Source organism: Chaetodon auriga, chromosome 5 (genome assembly GCF_051107435.1).
Source record: "Chaetodon auriga isolate fChaAug3 chromosome 5, fChaAug3.hap1, whole genome shotgun sequence".
NCBI lineage: Eukaryota > Metazoa > Chordata > Actinopteri > Chaetodontiformes > Chaetodontidae > Chaetodon > Chaetodon auriga.
The window spans coordinates 4279667-4302149 of NC_135078.1; the positions used below are offsets into that span (position 1 = coordinate 4279667).

The following is a 22483-nucleotide window of genomic DNA, read 5'->3' on the forward strand; positions in this document are numbered from 1 at the left end:
GTGTGAATGTGTGATTAAAGTGGACTGTTAGTCCACACTGTGTATGAAGCCTTGTGTCTGCAGCCAGCCAGCCGAGGCAGCAGTGGATAGGATTGTAGTCAGTATGACTGTTGCCTCTGTTGGTCCTTTTGGGTCAGCGCTTTGTCGGGCCACACATATCAAATCAGGGAGCTGTGAAGTTTATTTTCATGCAACAGTCAGATGAATATGTGCATTTTGTTTTGATTGTGCAAATGAGACTGGAAGTTGAGTGTAGAAGTTCATTCTTGACCTTTGAAAGCAGTGCATGTAACAAAATAATCTAAGCGGGATGGAAGTGGCTCAGTTGTCATCACGCAGCTCCACCACATAAGACTGAATTGACAATTTAGCAACTTTTAGAGCCTTATGAGTAGCAAGGCTAAATAATGTAGATTATCCTGTTGGTGGTGCTGCAGGAAAATGCACAGTAAATGAGATGATGAGATATCTTTTTGTAAAAGTGGAATTTTAAACCTTATATGGCACAATAGTAAAGGTCAGGAAGTCACTAAAATAATTTGAATTCATCCTCTGGAGACCATGAATATTCCTACCAAATTGAATGCTAATTAAATGAATTCCGATCTTTAAACCTTTCCTCTGATGGGAGATATTATGCATAAATGCATGTTTAAATGCTTGCCGAGAAACATGGGAGACAGTCAGATGAGGACATGAAGCTGATCAGCAGTGATCTATACCTTCATGCTGGTCATTGTGTCTCTGAGGGGACCTGAATAGAGCTCAGTCAATAAGTCGGTTAGTTAAAGGTGCCCTGTTGAGTTTTCTTGTAAATAAACCAAAGTTAGGTTTACATTTAACAGTTGCATTCAATGCATTTCCTTCCTGCAAAACATATTTGTAAAGCTGTCTTTTTAAGTATTTTAAATGCAGCATTGTTTACATCCATTTTTGCCTTTGCTGGTACATTGCAGCATATCTTGGTGTGTTGCCACCCCTGTCAGTCAGTGAATAATGTGAAACCCTTGGCGGGACTGCCAACATTTTACACCTTTATTGCTATCTACCTCTCTCACTCTTTTCAATGCCCCCTCGTCTTTATCTCTCACTATTTTTGGCTGTCTAGTCTATAATGACATCTTGGTGTCGGGGCGTGGAGACTCCTTCTTCATCCGGACCCACTTTGAGTATGAGAAGGAGACTCCTCAGAGCCTGGCCTTCAAGCGGGGGGACATCTTCAAGGTGGTGGATACTCTCTATGACGGCAAGCTCGGCAACTGGCTGGCAATCCGAGTTGGGAAAGACAAACAGCTGCTGGAGAAGGGCATCATCCCCAACAAGAGCAGGTAAGGCCACAAGGGGGGGTTCTACAAAGTCTATATATGTCTTTCCTTCAGAGGGCTGAAGGTCACAGTATTTTTCAGAGAAAGTGCTTGTTACATCAACTAACAGCTTCTGAAACCCCCTTTCCAATGGCGGAATTGGGTGGGGGCTTTGTCCAACAATTTTTAAAACATCACTTTCATGCCCACTTTATGCATAGATTACCTGCATGGTTCATCAGGTCGAGACTGCAAAGACCTGCAAAGACATAGAGTTGTTGAAGAGGGATCAGGGAGGCAGTGTGGTGCACCCAGGAGGATACTATGACAGCAGGCTTTTCACCCTGCCTTCCAATGTGGACATTCAGAACAAGTAGAAACACTTCAGATGTGGCCAGGAGTTGACTTGAGGGATAGAGACGTGATTTGTTCTTCCTCCCTAGATGTGGAAGTCCACAAAGGGTTAGCCACACCACTATCACCAGTCCCAGTTCCTTGCCTCAACAGTGCATGATGTGTCACTGTGTTCAACTTTTGTAGTCAGGGTCCTCACATCAGTTTAAGATTAGGTCAGAGGTACAGAACAGGAAAATACACCACCTTTTCCATAACGTAAGAAAAGCAGCATGCATTAGTTTTCATTCATTCATTCATCTTCTATACCCGCGCATCCCATTTCGGGGTTGCAGGGGGCTAGAGCCTATCCCAGCTAGCAATGGGCGAGAGGCGGGGTACACCCTGAACCGGTCGCCAGCCGATCGCAGGGCTACATACACAGACACACAGACAGACAACTCACACACACCTACGGACAATTTAGAGACCAATTAACCTAATGAGCATGTTTTTGGTCTGTGGGAGGAAGCCGGAGTGCCCGGAGAGAACCCACGCATGCACGGGAAGAACATGCAAACTTCACACAGAAAGGCCCTGCCGGACCCTGCATTAGTTTTTTGATACAAAAACTACACACATCCAACAAGACAGCAAGGTGGCATGACTTTGTGACCAGTACCATGTGGCCATAGCACATGTGACTGCCAGCTGGTCCTCAAATTCTCTCTACCTTATACACCTTTTTGTTCAGTCCTGCTGTTGAACCACTGACAGTTGTACACTGGCAGAGTGTGTGAACAGATAACCAGGTGACAGTTACAGTATTTTTCCTATCTCAATCTCTGTTGATATTCTCTGGGACTGCAGTAAATGGGCTTGAATGATTGGTATCTCTGACAAGCCTTTCAGATAGTGGATCAGATGGGTCTGTGCTGGCCACAGGTCAGCTCCTGGTTATCCGAATAGACCAGATGTTACAACAGATGTCTGTCCGGCCAACCATTCTTCCACTCGTCCTCTCATCTCCTCTCTTATCTTTTCCTCCATCACCACTCTCTTTTGTTTCATCCATCTTTTTCTTTAATGCCTTATCTCCGCTGTCCTCACTGTTATCTCGCTGCTCTTCTTGCTGCACATTATGCATGCTCTTTGAGTACAGTGTTCTACATTCAGTGGCACAAAATAAGGAAGGAAAATGCACAGCACTGCTGCACTCCAATAACATTCCACTAATTGGCCCAAGAGGGTTATGGTTATTACAGGACCGCTCATTAAGTGAGTAAATTACAGGTGTTAGAGAACATGTGTCCCAGTTGTATGCTCTGTTATGTTCTTATGTGTTCTGCGTGTACCAGTCATTCACACTGGGGAAAACTAGTGAGTGCTTTAAAATGCCTGCATACAGAACTTGTTCAAGAACAGTAGCAGCTCAGTAACTAAGGTAAAGGCTTTAGATGGGAGATTGGAAAGCCTTTACCTTACTTACTTAGTCCATGCACTGTTTGAAACTCTACCCCCCAGGGTGGATTTGAAGTAGGTTGACAGGAAATGACTTAACCGATTGTGATCTGGAACCACACAATGCAAGGTAACACTGCAGAAATGGGATTACCTGAGGCGTGAAGATGTGATGTGCAAATATGCTACAACGACTGAGTAAGAAACAAGACATAGTTTGGGTGTGGACACGCTAAGAAGAAGAAGTTAGAAAGGTTTTTCTATTGCGTTGTCTAAAGGAGTGCTTACCAACAAAAGACAAAAGCAGCAGACATAAAGTAAATAAAATCTTAACAAAGCAAGTCTAAACAGATGGGTCTTTATTGTCCACACAGTGTCCACAGATATGAAGTCAAAAGAGAAAGAGTTCCAATATCCAAGACACACTGTTATGTCCTTTATGCCTAGATCTGACTAATTATAATAATAATGATAATAGTTTTTGCTTATGGGGTACTTTTCAGGGTACTCAAACACTTCATGTAAATAAAATGGTAATAGACAACAAATACTATGCTGCATGTCTTTGTCTTTTGAGATGGTCACTGTGTCTAATTAGGTAGTAGATATGAGCTCTATATTTCGTTTAGACATGGCAAACTACATGTCCGGTCCCAGCCAATCACAGCTTGCCATCTTTCACGACTTTCATGAGGTACACAGGGGTTGTGTACAATGCCAGGAAAAGACTTCACTGTTCATTCTGAACGTGGTGACAACAAATGTTTCTGCATGTAATTAGAGTTTTGTGATTAAGAGTTAAACTGGAGCCGTTTAGGGTCACTGGGTGGTGAACCTTTTTTTTACTTCACAGTCAGCAGAAAGAGGGTGAGTGTGTGGATGAGCAACATACCTACACAGGTGTGATTCATTTGTGAAATGCTCCTGACCTGAGGGTAATCATCACATGGTCACAGGTTCACTGAAATGATATTAAACATCACTCCCCTTTCTCTCCTGTGTTTACAGTTGAAGAGAGGTTTGTGTTTCTATTGGTCGGCATCACTGAACACATCAATGATGTTGTCAAACTCGGCAAGCGAATGCAGAAAAATTAGCTCACTGGGTTTTTTTTTTGTTTGATGCTGTATCACTTGTGGTCTACTGTGACACACCACACAGGATAAAATCAGCAAATGCCACACCTGATCCTCTTTATCGTTCCCACTGCCCCATGTTGAATCGGCCCATTATTAGGCTGATATCATATAGTCTGAATTTGATATTAGTTTAAGCCTCAGATTAAAGAACAGCCAGCAAAACCAGAAGAAGACCTCAGAAACCTGATGGTGATGTAGGGATGCAGCAGACCAATTTGATGGAGACCTTTTAGAGAACTTCATCAAAAGTTGGACAGCTTGTAAGCGAATCAAGACGGAGTCTGGGTAATTGCCTCCATCTCAGGATGAGACAAGATAGGAGTTTAGCAATGATCCTCAGCTGAAAAAGGGCAAATGAAATACTTCACATGCTGGTGAACAGTGACACCAATATTTCAGAAGGTAGAGTTAAAAGAAGATGGATCTCTGATAGATCTATTGAAAGCACCTTTTTCAAGTATATTCATCTAGTGTGAAGAGAAATATGCCAAATCAGACCGGCACATTAAGATATTTAGACAGTTCAGATCTGTGAACTAAGAGCTAAAAGAACTAAAAAACTAAAATTAGTTTCTATTTCATCGACAGTTTGATGCACTACAAAGATTCAGAAGTGTTTTTATTCATGAACATTTATGGAAATAGTGAATGCATTAATGAGCGGTGTGTTTGTCCTGTCAGGGCGGAGCAGATGGCCAGTGTCCAGAGCTCCCATAAAGCTGTTGCGGGCGATCGAGCTGATTTCTGGCGATTGAGAGGTCAACGTTCTTTGAAGAGGAAGGACCTGAGGAAGAGCAGAGAAAACTTGAGCAGCCAGACCCTGGCCACCCGCTTCCCAGCATACGAACGAGTGGTGCTCCGAGAAGGTGGGTGAAAAGATAGTTGGACAGTACACAAGATTTGTCATTGAGTTACACCTAGAACCTCATGTTTGTTAACATGGTGAGGGATTAGACAGGATGAACTTCACAAACCTCCATGAACTGATGTCATGCTCATTGTTCTCACTGCGATTAGTCACTTGTTTTGCTTGGTTGTAAGAAGGACTGAGAAAGACCAATAAGTCCATCTTTATTTGAAATAGACACACTCTGGAGGCTGTGAGCAACTAAACAGTCAGCTCACAGTTCATTATCAAGTTTCATTATCCCTTGATCATTTGTTTCTTTTACCCAAGATCTGTTGAGATCTGGAAATAGTGACCGTCTAATCGCAGAGGTGCATTGTACACTGTACTGTATGTTTTCTCCTATCAGATGACAAAAAAGAGATTCACTGTGATCCACATGGCCACCAACAAGCATTAATGCTGAGCATGGACACAGCCAAAACCTTATACTGCTGAGTCACACTGTGTGTGTGTGTGTGTGTGTGTGTGTGGCCATGCATTACTCACATTGTGGGAACATACATTGGTTTACACAGTCACATTGTGGGGACTTGCTTTACTTGTGGGGACAAAATGCAGGTCCCCATAATGTAAATGATTAAATTTTAGGGTGAAGACTGGGGTTAAGGTTAGGGTGAGGCAAGTAGCGGTTATGGTTACAGTTAGGGTAAGTCTACAGGAAATGAATGTAAGTCTACCTAATGTCCCCAAAAGTGATGAAAACCTAACGTGTGTGTGTGTGTGTGTGTGTGTGTGTGTGTGTGTGTGTGTGTGTGTGTGTGTGTGTGTGTGTGTGTGTGTCTGTGTGTGTGTGTGTGTGTGTCTGTGTGTGTGTGTGTGCTCTTTGATGTCCACAGTGATGTAAATGTTATGAACTGTGATCAGCATTGTAATATCAGTGTGTCATTGCAGCTGGTTTCCGGCGTCCTGTGGTGCTGTTTGGCTCCATCGCTGATGCTGCTAATGAGAAACTGGCCTCTGAGATGCCTGAACTGTTTGTTATTGCCAGTGAGTCTCTGCCAGCATCTTTCTGTCCATGTGTTTGTGTGTAAAAGTCTTTCTTCCTGAGAGAATACATGTCCTAGCATTGCTTCTAAATGACCTTTTCCTTGTTTCTGTGTTATTATCTTAGAAACCGAGCCAAAAGACGCCGGCTCTGAGAAGTCTTCCGGAGTAGTTCGATTGAACACCATCCGACAAATCATTGAGCAGGTACCCACTCTTTTGCACTCACACACAGATTTGAACTTCTGTCCCCACAAGGACACTCATCACAATAATGCATTCTGCAGCCCCTTGTCCTAACCTAAGCCACAACTTAAATGCCTGAACCTAACCCTAACCTAAACCTAATTCTAATTGAACCTTCAAAATGCAGCATTGGTTTAAGTGTTTGTTAAAATCTTGTTTGATGTTTGTGCTTTGCGTGTTGCTGTGATGATGCAGCTGGATGGGATGCTCTCAGCAGTGGAGGGGGAAATCTTGCTTGCCTAAGAGATCATACATTCTCTGCTGAGCCCTCTTGATCAGAGTGGCAGTATTAAAAAAAAACAGAGATCATTTGTCATGTACACAAGCAGGGATTTGGTACTACTAATCAGCAGTGGGGAGTGGTCAGGCCGATGACCACCTGAAGTTCAGTTATGCTGCCTGATTAGACCTGCCACTGTTGTGTCTTCAGCAAATGTAATAACATGGTTTGAACTGGATTTGGTTGAACAGTCATGGGTCAGCAGAGTGAACAGCAGCAGGCTCACCATGTGGTGCTCAGAATCTCTGCAGATTTTCTGATAAGAAGTCCAAGATGCAGTCGCAGGGGGAGATGTTGAGCGCAAGAACGGTGAGCTTCTCTATCAGCATCTATGGAATGATTGCATTGAAGGCTGAGCTGAAGTCAGTAAGCAGAATCCTGGCATGATAAGTGTTCTTCTCCAGGTGGCATAGGGTGGTGTTGAGGCCAAAAGATGGAAGTGTTATCTGCGTACAGGTTCGAGCAATATGCAGATCAGGAAGGTCAGCGTGACAGGGTGGTCCTTGAGGCAGTATACAGTTGATTTCTTGGGGACAGTGATGATGGTGGCTGCCTTGAAGCCTATGGGGATTGTAGCCAGGTGTGCTGCCCAGTCTCCTTACACACTGCCACATATGTTATCCAGTCCTGTAGCTTTCTGCAGATTCTCTTTGGCTAAGGTCCTGCTCACATCAGTCGCACGTACACTTAGAACTTGCTCCACTCCAGGACTGATGGCGTTCTTCCCCAGAATGTTTTGCAGAAGCACTCATAGAAATCAGGCAGCCTGTCAAAAAGGGAGGCACTAACACTAATGTGATTTTATAGTCAATGTTGCCCTGTAGGCCCTGTAACATAAGCCCTGTATACCTGGTGTCAAAGGACTGCAGATTTTAGTGCATTGGTCCATTTCAATTTCTGATGGTTTGAGAGCGGTCAGACCTGAGGGCTGCTTCACGCCCCATCTCTTGTTAAGCAACATTTAGTTTATTAGCATACAAAAAAACTACAGCTTCTATGAAAATTTACCAGAGTTGGTACTTACCTCATCGGAACTTGGTTCCTGTTTTCATTCCATGATATCCACCAAGGTAATTTTTCTAACTTTTCAGCTATAATCTGTGCTGATGATGGACCCATTTGGTCATGCTGCTGCTGTTTAGCCATCCCTAACTGACCATCACTGACAAATTGATGGACAGCACAAAATACTCTTAAATAAGGTTATGTTCCACAGCTGGATTCTCACATTTTATTATTGCAAATGTGAGTGTGATTTTGAATGAGCCAGTTTCCCTTTTTAATTTTATATTTAAAGTGAGTCTATGCAACCTTTGCTGAACAGCCGCTGTGGCCTGAAGCCACAATTATGAGATAATAGTAAATGCTCAAATGAAGCGAAAAAGTAGTACAATTAGAGAGCAGTCGTGCAGATAGTGACTTGACTAATTCCACTTACACAGCAGTATCCATCTAAAGTTTTGCCAATAGCCACTATGAATTCAGCGTTTTCTTTGTATGAAGACAGTCAAAATGTTGACCTGCTGACTGTGGATGTGTCCTTCAAACTGATGAAGTCTTGAAGCAGAAACACATAAGAAGATTTGTCAGGCAGGCCATTAATTGTAAATAAAATCACCAAGACATTAGGTGACATTAAGTGTTTATTACCATTTGAGTGCCAATTTTTCTCCAAACATCACTCTGCAATGTGAGCTGATCAACAGCTGGTCTGGTGAGACAATGACAGCGTTCACCATTGCATTGTGTCCTCATTCCTCACACCACACAGGACAAGCATGCCCTGCTGGATGTGACCCCCAAGGCAGTGGACACCCTGAACTACACCCAGTGGTACCCCATTGTCATCTTCTTCAACCCAGACAGCAAGCACGGCATCAAGACCATGAGACAGAGGATCATCCCCAACTCCAACCGCAGCGCCCGCAAACTCTACGAACAGTCCGTCAAGCTGAGGAAGACCTGCTCTCACTTATTCACTGGTACAGTCAACACACATATAGAGATGCAGTCAGATGTATTGCACAGTAGTACAACTGCAGCTGTGTATTTGCTGTTATATGAGTTTGCTGAGGTTGGATGATTTTCTTATCCAGCCACCATTGATCTGAACTCAGCCAACGATGCCTGGTACGGCAGCGTCAAAGACTCCATCAGAGAGCAGCAGATGCAGGCTGTCTGGGTTTCTGATGGCAAGGTAAACACACACACACACACACACACACACACATTCTCGCACATGCACACACACACACACACACACACACACACACACACACACACACACACACACACACACACACATTTCACAGGCTCCCCCGTGTACCTCATTCAGGGAAGCAGGCAATTAAATCCCCCATGTGTTGAGCATCTTTCAACTCGCACTGACTGGTCTTTCTTTTGTTGTTTTCCACCCCATTTATGCCAGTAAGAGTAGGCTAAATGACAGAAGCATAGCTCCGTATAATGCAACACAGTTTAACAACACCACAAAAAGGTTGAACCAACACCTCTCTCAACTATTTCAACATAAACTGAACATTAGATCCTTCATGAAGGGAGTGTTTATAGCAGGACTGCATTAGTTTTAGTTAAGTGTGCCTAATAAACTGGCAACTAAGTATACGTCATAGTTTGTTGTAATTGATCTGTAGTGGACTAACTGCCCCTCTATCTTCCTGTCACCTTCATAGCAGCCACTTGTGTGTGCGCTCTGAGCATGCTCACTGTGTGTCTACTACTTCCTGCCAGTAGTGCTCTACAGCTCGGCTCTGTTTGTCTTTCTTTCTTCTCTCTTGTTCTTGTGCTATCCGTCTGTCCATCCTTCCTGCCTGTACACCCAAGATCCACCATGTGTCTCTTCTAGCTGGAGGGAGTAGAGAGTGATCTGGACTGCCAGGACGTGGAGCGTCTGTCCTTCCTGTCCGCCGACTACCTCAGCATGGACAGCCGGCTGACCTCCGACCTGGACGACACTGCTGACGAGGCCGGGACCTACACCGACAATGAGCCCGATGCGGAGATGATGCACATCTCCGCCATCAGCCGCTCGTCTGAACCCGTGACAGCTGAGGAGGTCAAAGTCAAACACGCACACGCGCACACACACACACACACATACACACACACACACAAACAAACAAGCTTCCATACAGCTAATGTGTAATAAAATCAGTTAAATATTTGAAGTTTTATTTATTCAGGGAGAGACGTCCATGCTGCTCACTGTAGTACTGTGCGGCACCAGCAACCCCTGACCTTGAATTCTAAATATACTTTTTTAAAGCTTTTTTACAGAGATTATCTTCAGTTGAAGAAAGAGTATACTTGTACCTCACTTAGGTTTCAATATTCTTCAAACAAACAAAACAAGTGTCATCTATCCACATGTACGTATACTGTTGGTTCATGTTATGAATGATCACACTCGCAGGGTGAAAACCCAGTGATTACAGATTATACAGTTAAACACACTAAATAATACAGCTAGGATTAATGCTGCACACTCTCAGTTTTTCCTCTAAGACATTCATGGTATTGTACTTGGAACATGAAAAGTGACATATGCTGTGTCTGTGAAAATTCATTTGCAAAGTCAGTAACTATGTCTGTATTTACAGAATTAACAGAAGAATTAAAAGTTACAGTGCAGTGAAGATGTGAAGACATACCCTCACATGTGCCTCACATACGTCAGGTGCAGACAGAAAAGTCTGAAGCCTCAATTTAAAAGAAGTGAAAGTCGGAGCAGACCTCAAGTCTTTCTGGGAGTCTGAATGGTGCTTTTCCCTGTTTATCTTTGACCATGGTGACAGTGAGCAAACCTGTTTCAGACCCCTCGAGGCATCTGGATGGTTTAGAACATAGCAGCAGGTCACCTTGAGTTTTTCACTTCTTTAGAAACCAACAGTTGTATATTTTAAAATGAATTCTTTAACACACAGAGGACTTCAGTGCAAATACATGAGAACTGTCTTAGTGAGGAGTTCGCAATCAGCTGCAGTTGTCTGATACACTTTTTAGGCTGATGTCATTTTCTCTCTCTATTCTCTGTCCCACTCATTTTCCCTGTTCAAATTCCTCTCTTGAATTTCTGTTTCCTCTAAAAATTCCATGTATTCTCCTACTTGTTTCATTTTTTTTATCTCAAACAGTGTGTGTGTTAAGTGCTATATGATAATGTGTATCTGTTGAGGGGCGTGTCAGACACACGCTCATTAACGCACAGCCAAAAACACACAGTTCAGTCCTCCTCCTTCCACTCTCAGGATGGTGCTGCCACCTGCAGTGCAGACAGGGGATTACATCTCTAAGGATGTCACAAAAGGAAAATGCAACTTGCTTTTGCACAGCTGTTAAAAGTCTCACTTTAAATGTTTGCTTTGGGAAAAACAAATGTCTACACATCAAAACAGGGCCTGGGCACTCTGGGACAAATGCTTGGATATATCCCAGTGTCCCTCTCCTTTTTTTTTAGCCCCACACTTCCTCCAGGCTGGCCAAACATAGAAAAACTAACCAAGCCGAACAAAAGTGTTTATTGAAGTGTTTATTAAAGTGTTTATTGAAGTGCATCTTAACGAATGAAGGGAACAATAAGTCTTTGAGATGAACATGAGGAACACCAACCCCTGTCATGGTGCTGCCCACTGTCCTGTTCTGTGTATTATATTGATGTGTACAATGTGCATGTGTGTCTATGTGCAGATCTTGCGCAGGTATAGTCCAGACATCAGGAGTCGCATGAGGAAAATCAGCAGCCGGGAAGTCCTCAACAGGTGCAGCCCTCCACCTGTCTTCTTACCAGACAACAAGGTGAGAGAGACACACAGTATATCTACAGGACAGTACTAAACCACTGATTGATCTCACTGCCCTTCAGACTCCTCCATCAGCAGCTCATTGGACCTGATGGGTACAAAGAATTCCCCTCAGTTGTTCGTAGATGTCGGTGGGCTTGTGTTTAGCAGTAATGTTCAGGTTTTCACGGCAGCTGATATGCACAGTTAGTCTTTGTGTCTATCCAAAGTAAACAGTGAAAGTTGGTGAGGAGCTGCTGTTTGGTTGGAGAGAAAACAGTTCAGCTTAAGTTCAGCAACCAACACTTTTTCTTGTGCTATATAAAACAAAAATATTCAGGCACGTGAAAAAAAAAACTATCACTGCAGGACACGAAGGAGAAAAGTCTGCACTGTTAGGCTCCAAATTAATCTTCTTCAGCTCTGAGGAGAATCTTTTAGATCGAAAAGTTGCCTTGAAAAGAGAGTTAAACTATTTCTTTGCAGCCTAACGGTGTGCAGATTCTCTCCTTTGTGCCTTTCTTCTCTCATAGCCAGTTTTGAGTGGAGCTTTAATGTCTGAACCACAGTGCTGTTTGACACTTTCGTTTTTTATAAATAGATATTTTGGTGTACACCCTTGATGATCAGTCCCACATTTTTTTCTTTCCTGAGACTTTATACACCAGTTAGTTTTGACTTTTAGTGCCTTACAAGTACTAAATCTTGTAGTAGTGTTTGGAGGACATGAATATATATACATTCATTTCATCAGTCCAGGAAGAAACAAAAAATAAAGAACATAATTATGTTAGTCCTCTTTCACTGGAAGAAGTTATTGAAAGATAACATAAAATGTATCCATGATCGGGGATTCTGCTTCTGTTTCCATCGTTCTCTGCTGGCCTTGGGGAGGAGCTCTGAGAATGAAATCTGGGCTCTGCTTAGGAAATGATACCAAATCCACCAAGGTGCAGAGGCCTCCAGCCATCCAGGCCAGAGCCGTCCCCTCGGCAGCGCCCCCATCAGTAGACCAAGAGCAGCTCCCAGTGTGGGGGGGCCCCCGTGAGGAAACACTGGAGCTAAAAACCAAGGGACTAAGACATAAACATAAAATAAAATAAAATGAATAAATGAAATAAATAGTAATTAAACATATCGTTAAAACGTGCAACTAAAATAAGATACGAATAAAGATTAAATATGATAAGAAGCCTGATTAAAGGATTAGATAAATCAAACAAATCAATTGAAAGCCTGATTAAAAAGGTGGGTCTTGAGCCTCTTTTTAAAAACATCAACAGTCTCTGCGGCACTGAGGTGCTCCGGCAGGCTGTTCCACATTGCAGCAGTCTCCCCTTCCTCTCTAAGCAGGCAGCCCAGGCGCTGATCGAGGCACTTGTCTCCTGCCTGGACTACTGCAACTCCCTCCTTGCTGGAGCCTCTGTGTCTGCCATCAGACCTCTGCAGCTAATCCAGAACACTGCTACCCCCCTAGTTTTCAACCTTCCCAAATTTTCCCACATCACTACTCTTCCCCGCTTACTGCATTTGCTCCCTGTTACTGATCGTATCCAGTTCAAGACTCTGGTGCTGGCCTACAGGGCAGTGAAGGAAACTGCTCCTTGCTGCCTTCAGGCCATGGTCAATCCTACATCCCAGCCCAGCCCCGGTGCTCCTCTGCCTCTGGAGTCCCATCACTCAGAAGACCCTGTGGTCGCTCATCGCTCTCAGACTCCTCTGTTCTGGCTCCGCAACCCACTGAAGTTAGAAGGAGTGGTTTGGTCTATGTGGTTTGAATGCAGTTATTGTTCGTCGCTTTGGAGAAAAACGTCTACCAGATGAATTTAATGTTCAGAGGTTATTGGCAGTGCTGTTGATTGGTCATGCAGACAATTGAAGTGTTTGACACACCGGACACTGTATCATTGGAGTTTCTGCTTTGTGTTGAACAATTGGACACCAGTAATGTTTGCTGATAGTTGCAGCTGTTTGAAAGCCAGAAAGGTTTGTGTTACATGGTTTAGCTTATCATAGAAGTCAAGTTGGCTTTTTCTACAAAACACCAGAGAGCTATGAGTACAAGGCACTGTAAGTATCTGTTCTGGTTCTAACGTATCCCCTCCTTGGTCAGGTGAAACTGTCTCTGAGGGAAGATCCTGTCCTCATATCAGGCTCCACGAACCCACACCATCACCACCGTCAACACCACCCTCCACGCCCTAGCTCCAGCAGAAGTTACGATTCTCCCTCCAGCAGCAGTCCCGCCAGCAGCAACAACGATCCTCCACCACCCATCTCCCGTTCAGCTGCCTCCTCCGCACCACTGCCTCCACCTCCGGCTCATCATTTCAATTCCTGCGGCAAACTGCGACCCCTGGGAGCACCCCAACCACCCCCTGTGCCCAAACCCAGCAGCTTTGGGAGCACAGCAGAGGCTGCAGTTCACTCTCCTCTGGCTCTGTCAAGTCCTACTGTGGTGGCCTGTAGGCAGCAGCAGGAGGCAGCAGAGGACAGCCCTGTCGAGGATCCATCCATGAGGTCCTTCCTGGGTAAGATCAAGGCCTTCGAGAAGATGGATCACTTCGCCCGAGCCCAAAGGATACTGGCAGTGCAGGAGGCGCAGAATGCCAGGGTGGGCATAGCTAATGTTCCTATCAGCACAATAGAAGTCAGGGACTTGGATCAGTTCTGTAGGTTTTTGCAGTGTGGTCACGTTGCAGGTGTCTTTTTTAATGGTGCATTCACAATAGCCAGCAGTAATTACAAGGTGTGTAAGAACAACAAGAACACATTCCAACACATGTTATTGTTTATCCAAGCGTAGCACACTACATGCAAAAGAGATTTAACGAAAGAGTACTTCACTTCAGAGCCCCTGAAGACCCAGAGGAGGATATAACTGACACAACATTTTAATATTCCAGCACAGCACAGTAAGTTGTGCTCTCAAGATCCATACCTCTACATCTTTTTCAAACTTGTAAGCCCTAATCGGCTCAGGTACCATCGTACGAGGCAGTTCATCTGATTTTTCACAGCTTCCTCTGGAGTCACAAAAGGTTTTGTGAGATATATGCAGTGCTGTTTTGTACAAATTATTTGCTCAGGTTCTCACTAACGAAAAAAAAAAATCATTTTAACAGGATACTTTTCACTTTATCACAAGATATCTTATGCAATAATTACACACATCTTTTTTATACAACATACCGGGTAACTCTGTTTTACCAAGAAACATTTCTTGTTTCAACAGAATATCAGTTTATTTTGTTATATTACAAAATGTTCTCTATCAACATATCTTAGAAAACAAGAAACTTTTCATTATTAAAACATGGTAATTATGTTTTTAAAATGAGGAAAAGATAGTAAGAGAAGACTGACAAAAACTGACAATGACTGCTTGACTGGATTTAAGTTTTATTTTGTGCTTGGAATGAGACACAATGACATCCAGGTGAAAACGATTTTGTTAAAACAAGAACACTTAAGGAGATCATTCACCTACTTTGTCCTCGTGGCACCAATACCCTGTGGCAGTCTAGAAAATCTGATCATATTATATTTTCTATCAGATGGGGTAAACTTTTTATGCAAAAAAATGTTCTGTGTGATGCACAGTGCATGTAAAAGACGTTCTGTGTCCACTTGGTAAGAATCATTTCCAGCACATATTAAATCTTAAAAATACCACGTTACATTGTTTCAATTTCATAAACCATTTCTTCATTTAAAATAGTGTTGGGTGTGTAGCATAGGAGTACATTGCACTCACTGAAGAACAAAACTGAACACACTGTCTCATAATTATTACTTTGGTGTCTCATAATTATTCTCAACATCTCATGATTAAGAGATCTGTATCACATGATTATGAATAATATTCATAATCATGTGCCTTTTTTCATGCTTCATTTCTGAAATGTCTTATAATGAACCACATTTTTGTATTTGTAGTGAGGAAAAGGAAGTTGTTTTCTATCCAGAAACTGCATGTTCATTTGGATAGCAGTTATGAGAGACTTTAATCAAGTAATCTGTGTTTCCAGTTGGAAATTTCTCAGAAGCACCCAGACATCTATGCTGTTCCCCTGAAGACAGCCAAGCTGGATCACAGTCGCCCGCAGCCTATCGGGTAGGCTCACTACTGCCATACGGCTCTGCTGTGAGTGTGTTTGTCAATGTGTTTGTGTCTCTGCAGTGTTTGCTAACCTCCCAGATTGCAAGATTTCCCTGGTAGCGCAGCCTTAGAGACTTGCATTGCGCAGAAGAGAGAATTACATTACCAAGTGAAAGACGAAAACACATTTCAGAGACACAGTTTGAAGAGAGTTAATGCCAATCAACTGACTGGTACACTGGCAGCCAACAGATTACTAACATGTACAATGTGTTAGTTCTAACCCTTAGGATTTATTTTTGAGGCATTTTACAACAAGAGTAAACACTGAAGCTGATATCAATGACATTTAATTACAAACAGTAACACTGGGTACATGCTTCATCTTTTCCTGGAAATCCCTTGTGTGTGTAAACTCAATTTGAATACAGGACTGGAATGTTAAAATTATATTAGCCCAGCATTATTTGACTACTGCTGAAAAACAACACATGAACAGTATCAAAAACAGGGTTTGATTCCATTACAGTCTCAAGGATTTTTCTGTGACATATGTAGCAGATCTAAGGCATACATTCAATATGTGTGCAATATATTGTGAAAAAAAGTGAAAATAACATTTCTGATATACTCCAATGAAAGTGGTTTATATAATCAGGATGAATTGTTGGTTTGTTGCCAACCTGTCTGTCTGACCACTCGTGTTTCTTCATCTGTTGGACTCTACTTTGGCAATGTCACTGTGTTCTCAGATCTCAGCAATTAATGTGATGAATACAATTTTATCATAACTCATAGAACTGATGATAATGATGATAGAATGATTTAATAACACTCAAAGTGGACAAATCCAATTTTGATATAATGTCATACAGAGAAGGAGAAAGCCCTCTATCAGATGGGTTGAGAGCGAGGCAAGTGTTAATCCTCCCGGGATCTTGAATATCTGAAGCAATTTTCACAGCAATCCATCAACGCTTGTTGAGATATTTCAAAAACCAAAATTGTCAGCCTCATAGTGGTGCTAGACAAAAAGTCAGGCATTTGTAAAGTAATTCGGTTACATAGGAAGCCATGAATGTCTGTACAAAATTGGGTACCAATCCATCGAGCAGTTGTCAAGACATTTGACTGAATAAGTGAAATCTTTGACCTGCGAGTGGCACATCAAGGGACCCTGAATGTGGGGCAGAGCTCAGTGCACCTTGTGTTTTCTGTGTCCTTCCAGCTCCAGCTCCTGTCCTGAACCCCAGAATCTTCCATCCTCCAGGGAAGGAGGTCCCTTCTACCCCAGCGAAGAGGAGGCGCAGAAAGAGGCAGTGCCAGGATACTACACTGCAAACTCCTACCAGTACCAGGACACTGAACTGTAGGGCCAGCACACAGCCGCTGTGTGCCCTCAGCTTCCTGGACATACATGTACACATGCACTGCATATGCAGTATATCTACACACTTACCATTCCATCATGTCCTGCACAACAAATAAGCTGCTGACTTTGAACTGACTCTTGCTTCTTTAACAATGAGGGGGGACAACTGCCTTTTTTTGCTTCAAGGAAGTTAAAGCAATCTGTACTATCCATTTGGATAGGAACACACTGTCTTCACTTTACTTTTTATGTTGTATTTGATTGTTTTTTTTCTTATGTACCACTTTTAACGGTCAAACTTGAGTGACTAGGAACCACCTGTTTTCTTGCCTATGCAACTCTTCAGTTTGTGCACACCAACTGAAACCTATTGCCACGAGTTTTGCCCTCACAAAAACCTCAACAAACCCACAATGCGCTTTATCACGTCTATCCCCTGCTTTTTTTAAGCTCCTATTATTGCCAGCTACGATCAACAAAGGTTACATATATATTATTACATATATATAATATATATAAATATATATATATATCTAAAGTCAAGTGTTTATACTCTGTCTTTGCATTCCTTCGTATATGACAATGCCTGTGTATACATACAGTATATATCTATATATATTCTATCTAGTAACTCTGGAATTTGTTACAATTTTTTGAAGTGCCTTTTACTTTCTTAGTCCCATGAGGTTTGGGTTGTCTTTCCTCTGCCCCTCAGCCACCCAGCTGTACTAAAACCTCTGCTGCTGTCAAGCTTAAAGGGAAACCAGGGAACCAGTGACACCAAAACCTTAATGCTGTCCCCACACACACTGTACTGTATGTTGTCACCTGCAGTGACAAAACACGCCCACAAAACTACAGTAAACACCCTGCACCTCCAGTCCTATCTGCCATGTGTAAGAAAGAGCAAACATTGTCTGATCTCCAGCATTCAATGGAGAATAATACGAGTCTAACACCAGTTTGAAATTACAAATTCAGATACCTAGACTTGGTCCAAGCTGTAAAGGCCCGGTCACTCCAGTGTAAAAACAGCCAAACTGTGCAGCAAAATCAATTCATTTCAGTGGAACTGGCACAATTAGTGGACTAGCTTGTGGGGGGCAAAGTGAATCTGAGCAAATCTTTCATGTCAAATTCAATTTTGATGAACTTTAACATGGGAAACTTACCAGTAGTGAACTATCTTGACAGTGCTGATCTGTGAAGGAAAGAAGAGCCAGAGAGTTTAGAGAAAGGAAGCTATCATAGCGTGTTAGCTGTTTTGCACTTTTATATAACCCTCTCTATCAGAGTATAGACTACTTCATAAAAGAGGCATGGATTTTAGATTTATGAGACAAAAGTCAATAAACATGTTTTCCTGAATAGACTTTGTAAAACTATTGTCCCATTAGCAACAATGCTCACTAGCTTGCTAAAATGAGTAAGCCAGTTAGCCAGCGAGTTAACTCAGAGAGCTGTTATAACTAGGACCAGCATTCTGGCTGGCTAGCATGTTAGTGATGTCACCAAAGTTGGATACGTTCAATTAGAGGGAAGTTCTGGTTTTATCCAACTTTGAACTTTCATAGTTTTTGCCATAATTTCTCAAAGTTACTGTTATTAACATTAGTATTGGAAGTAACATATTTAACAAAATCACTCATAATATCTCTGAATGCAGCAAAGTTGCTAAAACAGTCCAATCACTGAGCTAAAATGACTCAGTAAAGTCAAAATTCTTACCCAATAGGTTGTTTGCAGATAATGTCATGTCACCCTTTTGTTGTGGTGCTAACTGCAGATGGAGGGCCAGTGGTAATTTTCTGCATTGGAAGCATTGTAACACACGTTCAAAATGCCTATGTTTAGTGTCGTTTGCGGATCGATCAAACCAAGAAACCACAAGGAGCTTTTATTGAGTACCAAAAGTTGTTGTTCATAATTGACCAAAAAACGAAAAAATGGCTTGTTAACTGTTAATTTAATGGTTGGGAGGAGCCGAGTCAGCTAATGGTGGAAACGGTCTAACAATAGCTATTGTTTTAAATCTAAGGTGATAGATTTAAAGTAATAGCTACAAGCAACATGACAAACACTTAAAATCAGCATTAACGGTTTCACATAAGACAGGTGAATGTAAATAATGTACGTACATATGTACATATGTACGTAGTGGCATTTCACCGGACCTAAGGTGCACACCCTTGAAAAAACCAAACAACAGTCATCCCGGAGCACTTTGGTACCGAGGTCGTGGACCCAACTGTTAACAACGTTTGTCTGTTTTCATTTGGTTTCTAGAGTAGAACGATGTCTGAATGAGCAGGTTGTTCTTATATCTGCAGCCTCAATAACAGCAAATCTTTCAGTTCAGCCGCTCCTCTTCATAACGTAAGGGTCACATCCAACATATGTTCTGATTTTATGTTTGTACCTTTCTCTCATAATTTCATCTAAACTAGCCCAGTAAGAACTTTCCTTCATCTCGTTCATTGCAGTTTTCACTTCCGGCCCTATGTTCCTATTTAACATCACGTGACTGCAAACAACCTATAGGCAGCAAGGCTGACTCGCCACTTATTGCATCCGTCTATGAGTTAGTTTGCCAGCTACAGTAGTTTGCCAAGTAGTCTTGTGAGTAGGTAGTCATTACATCACCAAGCTTCCAGCACAACCTATTTTATTAGGACGTCCAGTGAATTTTGCTGTGTACTTCCTGGTGTGACTGGGCCTTAAGATTCTTTTTTTCTTCTTTTCCATCTTTGGTGCTCAGCACTTATTGCTGTATTGTTTTTGCACTGTACCTCCCAGTCAGACATGATTTGCCAGTCTTACTGTATGGCCAGTAGTGTAATGTCTTTGCCTTGGAATGTTTTGTTCATTACGTTTCTGCAGGTGGTGCCCTCTTCTGTCTGTTTAGCCATGGTGGCTATCACTGCCTATGCTAACAACCCTGTTAAATGAAAAGGTGGGTAATATTCTATATTTTTCTTATTGTCAACAAATCCAATACAAACCAACAATGAATTAATCTTTCTAACAAATATTACATGTGTATTCAAAGCCTGATGTATCATATTCCTCTGTGCCATAAAGCTCAAATGTTGTCCAAAAACTATTAAAGACACATCAGATATTTGCTAGAACACCAAATGTGTATTAATCCACTGCTGAAAATAGTCCCCAACAAATCCACTATTTCCACCCGTTTGAGTAACGTTTGATAAAAACTGAAGTGTCCAGCTGTTTTAAGAAATTACTGTATCTTTTGTAAAAGTGAAACTATATATTTGAGCCATTTTTAAAATATCTACATCCTCAGAAGAAACCGCAAAGTACTCTGATACAGATTCACACATTGTTGGTTTTGATCTTCATGTGGAGTTTATCGATAATAAGAAGAATATAGAATAACACCACCCTTATCTTTTCAAAGCTGTGTCCCATTTCAGGACAGCTTGAGGGCTCAGTGAAGCAGAATCTGTCCTCTGAAGGTATGGCCGGATGAACTCCCAAAGCGGCCTTGGAGCGCTGTGCCTAGATTTTGACACAAAACCACTCTTCACGATCTCAAGACCAATAAAGCAGGAGTCACCTGAAGGCCTTTATCATGTCATTTGATTATGTGGTGCATATTTCTAAACACATTTTCACAGTAAGCTTTGGCCTCTGGGGAAGTAGCCCTCTTAGCTAGGTTGGTAATCCAGCCTTGTCTAACAAAGACACATTTGTGGACTGTGTCCTTCCAAGGGGGAAGGCTCTGAATTGAGACACAACTTCTTTCATTATTCTGAACACACTTTAGAAATTAAACACAAGCTAGCAGACATTTCCCCACACAAACCTACCAGATACGGAGAACAGTAAAAGTAAAATCTTTAATATGCTGGCAGAATATTTTTTGTCTTCTATCAATCATCCACAGAGTGGACCAAAACAAATTTAGAAGGAATCCTGTGATAGATGAGTCCCAGCTTTGAGTTGGGGTGTGTGTTCTGCCATGGTCTTGGTGTCTGTGGTAGAGACACTCAGCTGTCTTTGGTTTGGGCTCCATCATCAATGTGACTGAATGGTGTCCCACATGTTTCATATATGCTTGATTGTATATCTCAGTTCACTCTTTACCTCCACATGAGTTACAAAGTGCTTACTGTCAGAATCCGAGTGCTAATGACTGACGTCCTTCACATGGACTGGCATTGAACTCATGGAGTATACTGTACTGTGTCATGGCAGAGGATTATATTACAAATGAGACAGAGAGAATGAGAAGAATGACTGGACTGTGTCTGTTGAGTTTTTCCATGTTTTCACCTTAAAACACCAAATAAAACAAAAAGTCCTAACCACGTGTAGTGTATGTACCATGATCATTTTGGCAAACAAAGATTTCATAACTCCCCAACTGATTAATCAAGCCATTCAACTGATGCCTCATGTTAACTGCACATGAACTTTAGAAAGCATTTTCACACAGAACAAGGACTGTGGATTCTGACATTTGAAGGTATTACTTCGTGGTCAGTATGAAAAAGAATGATTACAGCAAAAATAAATCTTTCGACGTACATATGGAATGTGATCATATTGTATTACGATGGACCTATCCAAGCCTATTCTTTAATCCTATGCTTCTTCTCCTTATTCGCTGTCCTTGAAAGCCAAGAGTCCTTCTTTCTAGCTGGTATAGTCATGTAAATCTATCTATTGTCTGTCAAATCAGTTCCCTTTTCTGGTTTGGATGTCAGAATGCTGTGTACAATAGAGAAAGTAGACATTTCCATTGTGTGGCTTCAGCAGAAAACAGCAGTTGACAACAGCATTAAACGACTAAAACTAGTTCAACAGGGCATATGGCTCACTGAGGTAGACATAACTGATGTCTTTAATATTGCTCCAATCCACCCTTCACAACATCTTTTTGGTAACAGGTGGGATTCCAGATTTTATTGAAGAGTGCCTGACATTCTGCTGCTGGACTACCCATGGATACTTAGTTTGATATAGGTGTTTAGACACTGGATGCAGCTAAATAATGTCAAGTTTCCTTTTCCATCTGCGGGACAATTTCATGATAGATCCCCCTCATGATAGTTCAGGCCCGTCTCTGTCAAAATTCCCATTTCCACTCTTGCTGCATCCACCCGCCTGAAGAGGAAACAATTGGTCAGGACACACATCTGAAGTAAGTATCATACCTGAAGAAAAAATGTCTCCTCCTCCACTGAAAACATCTTGCCTGGGTCCAGACCTTTGAATCCACCCACTCCACCGAGTTGACTGATTTGCCTGTTGTCATGACATCAAACAGTGGTTTCTCATTTATAAAAGCGGACATCCAATGAGCACTGCAGGGGACAAACGATTATCCAGTCAGCACCATGGATGGGACTAATACCACTGTCGTGCTTTTGTCAAGCAGTGTAGTAAAAGCAAGGAGGAGTAACAACAATATTGGCGACCCCTATAGACAAGATAGACACTGCTGTTAGGGCTGTTCTTCACTCACCAGAGTAGTTTGTTTTTACTACACTCCTCTCCATTCTAAAAATCCCGGCAAAACTAGTA

General features: G+C 42.2%; 1 protein-coding gene across 4 annotated transcripts in view; it reads left to right on the forward strand.

Moving 5' to 3' along the window:
- Positions 1-20053, forward strand: part of tjp2b (tight junction protein 2b (zona occludens 2)) — a 108390-nt gene extending 88337 nt beyond the window's left edge. For all 4 annotated transcript variants that reach the window (XM_076731855.1, XM_076731856.1, XM_076731863.1 and 1 more), the window contains exons 13-23: positions 1109-1328; positions 4919-5103; positions 6039-6134; positions 6259-6338; positions 8429-8639; positions 8754-8854; positions 9524-9733; positions 11365-11472; positions 13570-14070; positions 15488-15573; positions 16787-20053. In XM_076731855.1, coding sequence (XP_076587970.1) covers positions 1109-1328; positions 4919-5103; positions 6039-6134; positions 6259-6338; positions 8429-8639; positions 8754-8854; positions 9524-9733; positions 11365-11472; positions 13570-14070; positions 15488-15573; positions 16787-16931 — 1943 coding nt within the window. In that variant the 3' untranslated portion in view covers positions 16932-20053. The remainder of the gene's footprint in view (positions 1-1108; positions 1329-4918; positions 5104-6038; positions 6135-6258; positions 6339-8428; positions 8640-8753; positions 8855-9523; positions 9734-11364; positions 11473-13569; positions 14071-15487; positions 15574-16786) is intronic.
- Positions 20054-22483: the final 2430 nt, after the last annotated feature.